The sequence below is a fragment of the Sinocyclocheilus grahami genome, unplaced genomic scaffold (assembly GCF_001515645.1).
Source record: "Sinocyclocheilus grahami isolate Dianchi unplaced genomic scaffold, SAMN03320097.WGS_v1.1 scaffold902.1, whole genome shotgun sequence".
NCBI lineage: Eukaryota > Metazoa > Chordata > Actinopteri > Cypriniformes > Cyprinidae > Sinocyclocheilus > Sinocyclocheilus grahami.
In genome coordinates this window covers 102421-110286 of record NW_015506081.1, presented here as the reverse complement: position 1 = coordinate 110286, position 7866 = coordinate 102421, and the positions used below count along the sequence as shown (strand labels likewise).

General features: G+C 36.9%; 2 protein-coding genes across 7 annotated transcripts in view; both read left to right on the top strand.

The window, feature by feature from the left end:
• Positions 1 to 5602, top strand: part of inf2 (inverted formin 2) — a 42159-nt gene extending 36557 nt beyond the window's left edge. For 2 of the 6 annotated variants that reach the window (XM_016249019.1, XM_016249018.1), the window contains exon 21: positions 5020 to 5602. In XM_016249019.1, coding sequence (XP_016104505.1) covers positions 5020 to 5074 — 55 coding nt within the window. In that variant the 3' untranslated portion in view covers positions 5075 to 5602. Of the gene's footprint in view, positions 1 to 485; positions 930 to 3060; positions 3115 to 5019 lie in introns of those variants that run through there. The other 4 variants (XM_016249013.1, XM_016249014.1, XM_016249017.1 and 1 more) reach the window with 4 other exon arrangements.
• LOC107564029 (adenylosuccinate synthetase isozyme 1-like) overlaps positions 5131 to 7866 on the top strand; it is a 16594-nt gene continuing 13858 nt past the window's right edge. The window contains exons 1-3 of the mRNA XM_016249022.1: positions 5131 to 5166; positions 5943 to 6056; positions 7622 to 7724. Coding sequence (XP_016104508.1) covers positions 5131 to 5166; positions 5943 to 6056; positions 7622 to 7724 — 253 coding nt within the window. The remainder of the gene's footprint in view (positions 5167 to 5942; positions 6057 to 7621; positions 7725 to 7866) is intronic.

Below are 7866 nucleotides of genomic sequence, written 5' to 3'. Positions count from 1 at the left end.
ATGGAAATATAAAACATAATATAACCATTTGCATTTATAATACATATTATTATTATTATTATTATTATTTATATACAATATAATTTATTATATAATATTATAATATCATATAACATAAATGTATTTATTATTTTTATTATTGTTCGCAGGAAAATCTTTTTGTTTTTCTTAAATCGTGCAGCTCTGTGTATTTAGCTTCACTAGTGTGTGTCAGGGGGTTCTGCAGAGCGACTAATTTTTGGAAGTACTGCTTAATTTATAGTAACTACATGCATAATAATTAAAGAAAAATGAGGAGAATATTGGGAAGAAATTAGAGCATGTCACACGGCAGGACGTTGATGTCAACGACCCAAACACGAGCCGTACGCTGCATGTGAACTAAAGCAACACACGCAGAACACGCGCTGGCTTTGCTTCATGCTTCATCTCCATCCGACACGCGCTTCTGTTCCTGAACAAACCCGTCTCTTCTCGTCCCAAAGCAGCAAGTGTCAGGTCTGCCGGAGAAGAAGCTGGATCAGCCCCGGTTTCTACTCCAGGAGATCCGGCCGAAGGCTGCGGCACCAGTCCCAGTGCTGAAGACACCTCAGCGGAGAGCCTGAAGGAGCTTCGGTCCCCAGCCTTCAGTCCAGCACCAAACACTCCGGAGCCAGCCGACACGTCACCCAGCTGCCTCACCACAGCCAACACCGACCAGAAGCACAACGGAAATAACATCAGGTGTGCAGACGATGTCGAGAAGAGAAGAGACCAGCCGCTTCAGTCGAGCAACACTCGCACGCATGACGACGCTAACGAGCAGGCGTGTGATGATGTCGACGGAGTGACGTCTCAAGCCCCGCCCACTCCCTCTGAAGGCCCCGCCCCCCTGAAACCTGAGAATAAAAAACATTTCTTACGAAAAAACAAAAAAGGCAGTAATGAAGGTAATCTATTTAAATATCTAATAAAGGTCATGTTTTTCAGCATCGAAAGTGTGTTCTTAAAACGTTTCGGTAATATTTTGGTTTGCAAACAGTGACATTTTATTATTACAATATTATTTCGTAATATTTTAATGTTTAACATCGATTTGCTAAAGTCTAGCTGCTGGGATATTTCTGGAAAACGCATTATAAAACGGGTCCGAGTCACATTTCATCCCAAAATAAAAAGAAAATGGGAGTTTAAAAAGAAAATCTGGAAATTCTTACTTTTTCCAAATCAAAATTTTCTATCACAGTTATTTACATTATTTCTTCAATCAGTTCAAAGCACTACAAGTACTACATTTAAATCTTTAAAAAATATATAACATCTATATAAGATGTTATAACCTATAAACAATATATATTTGTGTTTTGAAGGATCATGTGACACTGAAGACTAAAGCAATTCAGCTTTGCCATCAGAGGAATAAATTACATTTCAAAATATATTAAAACAGAAAACATTTATTTTAAATTATAATATTAGTAATAATATTTCATAATCTTACTGTTTTTACTGTATTTTCAATCAAGTGCTGCCTTGGTGAGCATAAGAGCATACCGACCCCAAACCTTTGAATGGTAGTGTATATATAAACTCATATATATAATAAACTCACACCACTGTATTGTTTATAGTATCTAGGCCAGAATGATAATTCAAGCTCTATAGGGATGGTTGTTGTGAAAAAGTTGTGTTGGGTTTTCACAGAATACTTACGACTCATGCAGGAAATCCTTGGCAAATCCCATGTGCCGTCTCCTCTGCAGCGAATGGTGGGAACATGTCTCTGGATGAAGCCATCCATGCACTGGTACCTGATCAGTGAGTTGATCTCATAGCGTGGGCGCAGCAGGCCAAATGTGCGGGTGTTAAGGACAAGAGGCGGCTGACTGCAGGACACTGTTGACAATGGCACATAACAGAGTAACAATTAGTAATGGAGTACTGAATCTGAAATGTTTTTTTTTTTTTAATTTTGTCTGCTTTAAACCACTGCAGAAAAATCCAAAACAACTCATCACATGTTAGATTCCTGTCTATAAACGACCATAGATATACAGTATATTAGGGTATAGCAGTCAAGGTTTCACAGATTCCCCATTGTACTCCTTGTTATAAATATATTTTTGTTCAAATACCACAGATGGCATTTAAACTGAAAATAAATGTCTACCTACTGTATGCATGACTCATTATTCTTTAAATACCCCTCATCCAGGTGCTAAAAGCTCACCTGTGCCTTTCTTGCAGGTGAAGGTGAGGTGGTAGTTGCAGGGAACATCATTCCACTGGCCGTCCTCATGCCAGATCATTACCACACAATCCTCTCCTGAGGAAAAGAAACTGTCCGGCTGGTTTGGTCTCCAGTTTTCATATTGCTGCAGGGGAAGAATATGGATAGAGATGAGAATGGCAATGAGAGGAAGACAATAATCCTATAGAAATAAGTTTCAGATATGTTATATTAATTATATGATTATGATTAGGGGTTAAATTGGTATTTGTTATGTGGGGTGGCTCTGTGGTTTCAGGCTTTTGAGGGGTGCTCACATGTGTATGCAAAGCGTACAAAATCAATTAACAATTATTTTGTAATTATATTGTAACAATTAACAATTATATCAATTGACAAATTATGTAAAATATAACAAGTTGAGAGAGCCCTCTGTTATGAACACTAAAATGCTGATCTAAATAATTCTAGATGCAGGCAGAGTGCAATGCTGTTGTCTGTAGGACTTTTTAAAACCTTAAATTTTTTTTTTTTTTTTTTTAATCCCATTCAAATTCTTATTGCTACAATGTTACAAAGTGCTGGGGGAAAAAATACTTGTTCTAAATATAGGCTTTAGATTTTTGGGTGAAATATGACCTGGACATTTCCTTGACATCTCATCAAGTTACTGAATATTAATATGCTGTCGTTTTCTAATGACGCTTCCAGAAACATCTGTTGTTGTTTGTAACCCCGTTAATGTGTGATCTGCTAATCTTCTGTTAAACATCTGGCATTAGTGCATCAGCTCTCGCCGTACAGAGGCTTGAAATGAATGTCAGTGTCTCTCTTTCTTTGTCCCTCTGAAGTGGAGGGTAACAGAGGGAAAGGACGCTCTGTAAAGGGCTGTGTGTTGCAGTGAGGTAGGTCAAACACCTCTCCATAGAGAACTAACAGGACCGAGCAGGACGCCCGCTCAAAGCCGCCTAATCGATCTCTAACCAGTCCTGTCTACTTACCCACGTGTGTCGACTAGTCCTCCAACTCTGTTATTAACATCGTCTCGTCCTGAGCTCGTGGGGATCTGCTGTGGTTTGTTCTCGTCTCCGGTCCGTCAAATAAACCTCCTCTCTTTCGTCATGGGAGACTGTCGAATCATTTCTTTACATGTGTATAAATCAGATTTGTGTCTCATAACTGATTCCATTTCTCTGTGTTAACAAAAAGATCTCTGGCTGTCTGTAATTTTAACCAGCATCTTAATTATGATGAACCATTGTTTGGCTCTTCTGCTCACCGAGGCTGCATTTATTTGATCAAAAATACAGTAAAAATAGTGAAATATTATTATCATGTAAAATAACTCTTATCTATGTGAAAATATTGTAAACTGTAATTTATTTCTGTGATGCGCAGCTGTATTTTCAGCATCATTACTCCAGTCTTCAGTGTCACATGATCTTCAGAAATCAGTATAATATGCTGATCTGCTGCTCGAGAAACATTTCTGATTATTTTGAAAACATTCATATTTTTGTGGAAACTGTGATGCATGTTATTTTTCAGGATTCACAGATGAATAGAAAGTTCAAAAGAACAGCATTTATTTGAAATAGAAATCTTCGTAACATTATACATATCTTTACTGTCACTTTTGATCAATTCAATGCATCCCTGATCAATAAAAGTGTTCATTTCTTTTCCCAAAACAATCATACTGACCCCAAACAGAAGTGTATATTCTTGAAAATGGATAAATATAAAAATGTTGGTTTGATGACTTCGATGTGTTTCAGGCTTCTTGTCATGATTAAACCAGGGCTTTATCGGTCCGTCAGCGAAGAATGAAAGATAAACAAAGCAGATAGTCCAGATGTGCAGCTGTCAGAATAAAGACTTTTAAGTGCCGAGATTATCAAATAGTTTGTGTTTAACAGAGAACGGTTTATTCTGGATAGGAGTGTTTAAGAGGTTGCATTTGCTTAATATCAATATATGTTAAAAAAATTAAGTGCATATGGATTGTTTTTGAACTCTGAGAGTTTAAGCTGATTTGTTAAAACCACTGTATGTTTCTGTATTCTTCAGCAATTAGACTGCAATCCCTCAAGTCTTTCTACTTCATCATCATTAAAGGAATAGTTCACCTAAAAATGAAACTTTGCTAAAAATGCACACACTCAGTCCATCAGAGATCAGGATGAGTTTGTGTCTTCATCAGATTTGGAGAAATGTAGCATTGCATCAGTGTCTCACTGCAAGTGAATGGGTGCCGTCAGAATGAGAGTCCAAACAGCTGATAAAAACATCACAATAATCCACAGCACTCCAGTCCATCAGTTAACATCTGGAGAAGACAAAAGCTGAAACACATCCAGCATTAAGACATTTATAACTAAAACACATTGAGTCCATAATAACGCTTCCTCCAGTGAAAAAGTGTTCTGGTGTGAATCAGGAGAGAAATCTGCACAGATCAAGCAGCGTTTAAACAGCTCTAAACACATATGTGACTGGATTCTGATGTGAGTGACAACAGCAGATGCACTTTTTCACTGGAGGAAGAGTTATTATGGATTATGGACTCTATGTGTTTTAGTTAAAAACGTCTTAATGCTGGATGTGTTTCAGCTTTGGTCTTCTCCAGATGTTAACTGATGGACTGGAGTGCTGTGGATTATTGTGATGTTTTTATCAGCTCTCATTCTGACGGCACCCATTCACTGCAGACTGTTCCTTTAACGCTGATCATCTTAAATCGATGGCAAATGTCGGTGCTCAAAGTTTAAACTCTTTTTTTTTTCTTCTTCTCCCGCCTCATGTTGCAGGAAGCTCAAGGAAAAGGAGAACAAAAAGGAAAAGTTGAGTCCGTTCCTGCTGTGATCCTGTTATTCCACTGGATCTCAGTGAACCGGATGAGATCTGAAGAGGCGCAACGGATGGCGTACTCTGAAGAAATACACATTGTGCACTGTGTATTTGAGTCTGGCTTAAAGAAATGTATTTTTAAATGCTATATCTTTAGATTTGACCTATCTATTTTAAATATTTGCACACTGTAAGATGCATTTATGACACACCAAAACTTTGTTTACATTAGAGAGTGGTTAATACAGGAGAGAAAAAATGGCTAATCATGAATTTTTGCCGTTTCTCGAAACCTTTAAGATAAGTTAACTATTAATATTGCTCTGAATGTAAACTTTATATGTTATGACGATGTTTGGCATTGCCCGTGAGAAGTATTAGTTCATTGTGATACCAGTTCTAAAATATTAGTGTAATAAAAATGATTGGATTATATTTTGTGGTTGAGTTGGACGGTTTCGTTATATTGATGTCGCTATGTATATTCATTAAGAAAATCTTTAAATTATATAAAAATTTAAATGTGCAGTCAGTGCCGAGGTTTGTTCATTAACACTCAAGCTCACATTCATTGCAATCTGAAATGCATTAGAATTTAAATTCGTATGCCGTTTCGTCATCAAGCACACGCCTTCAGCTGTAAGCTCCGCCTCCAAATGCATGTCAGCCAATCCCAAGTTGACAGACTCTTCTGTTTATGTTTACAGAATCTAAATACAGGTTGAATGATTCTAAGTGCTAAACGTTTAGTGATCGTATCAGCTGATGTTTTATCACATGCACACGCCAAACCGATCAATAGTGCATTGTAGTGGCTTCGTAACTAAATAATAGCGCACTCTTGACTGCGCATGCACTCTTTGAGTCGCATTCAAATATCAAGGCGTTTTCCGGGAACAAAGTGTCGGTGGTTCTGGGAGCGCAGTGGGGAGATGAAGGCAAAGGGAAAGTTGTAGACTTATTGGCGACGGAGTCTGACCTCGTGTGCAGGTGTCAGGTAAATATAATGCAATGCAATGTCAAACAATATATAAATAATAACCGGTAGCTTTTTGTATGAAATGTGTAGGCTAATAAATATAGGCTAATTATAAATGCATAAATATGTATCTTAATAATTGGTTATTATATCTAATTTATATTATTAATGGATTTTAATAATATCCTAAATCATTGTTTGCTGTAATTACATTAGTAAAAACTAATTTAATACCTTGCCAACAATATTTATGTGTATTATTTATGCATATCTATAATTATAGCAAAGTATGCATGTCATACATATTTATATATATATATATATATCAAATTTAATAATAAGAAATAAACAAATATGTATTTATATGTACGTTTTTATTCATAATTAAAAAATAAATAAATATTTGTTTATGTATACGTTTTATTAATAATTACACATTTGTAAATAAACAAATATTTATTTCTTGATTTATATATAAATGTTTATTCATAATTTGAAATTATTGCATTATTGACACACTATTTTTACACACTGTTTGTAAAGCTGCTATATAAATAAAGGTGACTTGACTTAATAAATAAACTTTAAAATAAAAAAAAATGCAATAAACATGATATGTGTCCCTGCAGCACAAAAGCAGTGTTAAGTCGCTGGGGATATTTGTAGCAATAGCCAACAATACATTGTATGGATCACAATTATACATTTCTCTTTTATGCCAAAAATCATTAGGATATTAAGTAAAGATCATGTTCCATGAAGATATTTAGTAAATCTCCTACCGTAAATATATCAAAACTTAATGTTTGATTAGTAATATGCATTACTAAGAACTTCATTTGAACAACTTTAAAGATGATTTTCTCAATATTTAGATTTTTTTGCACCCTCAGATTCCAGATTTTCAAATATTGTCCGATCCTAACAAACCATACATCAATGGAAAGATTATTTATTCAGCTTTCAGATGACGTATAAATCTCAATTTAAAAAAATGGACCCTTATGACTGCTTTTGTGCTCCAGGGTCTCATATGTGCTCAGTTCTTAATTCTCTACATATTCGGTGTTATCACTCTTTATCAGTCTGAACCTAGTCTGATTAGTGTCTGTTGAGTGTTTACAGCCCTGTTTGGACTCATTATCGTTATTAGTCACATGCAGTGTTTTTAAAATGACTATTATATGCATATAGTATAAAGTATTCGTAACAATTCCTGCGTGCTCAGCCGTGTTGCTGTGCAAGTCTGAATCTGAGTGAATGTCAGTCCCAGAATTCCTGAGCTCGGGTCACATTCCCAGCGTTACTGGACATGTGAGAAGGCCACGGCGCTGGCGACTCAAGCCCATCGCATAGCCTGATGAAAATAAGCCTCGCTGGTTGGTGGAGCGTGCTGGAGGCTGGTGTGACCGTGTGTCTGAGGAAAGGGCAAGCCGGCCGTCTGCATGCTTACAGAGGCACATTTCCAGGCCTCCCTTCTGGAGAATACATGAGAGTAAATCTGGAGCGTGAACCTTTGACTGCAAACCGTCCTGCAGCTTCACAGTGCATCGCATGAGGTTCCTGTGGTTCTTCTGTCACAGGGAGGAAATAACGCCGGGCACACGGTGGTGGTGGATGAGAAAGAGTATGACTTCCATCTTCTCCCCAGCGGGATCATCAACACCAAATGCACATCATTCATCGGTGAGAAGGAGAGTCTTGCAGTCCCATGCACAGAACTGACTGATTACAGTAGCTTCGGTGGACAGATGTAGTCTTGCATCTGGTGTATTTACTGTATATGGAAGCTTGTTTCCAAAAACGAAAAAAAAAAGGTAATTTTTTT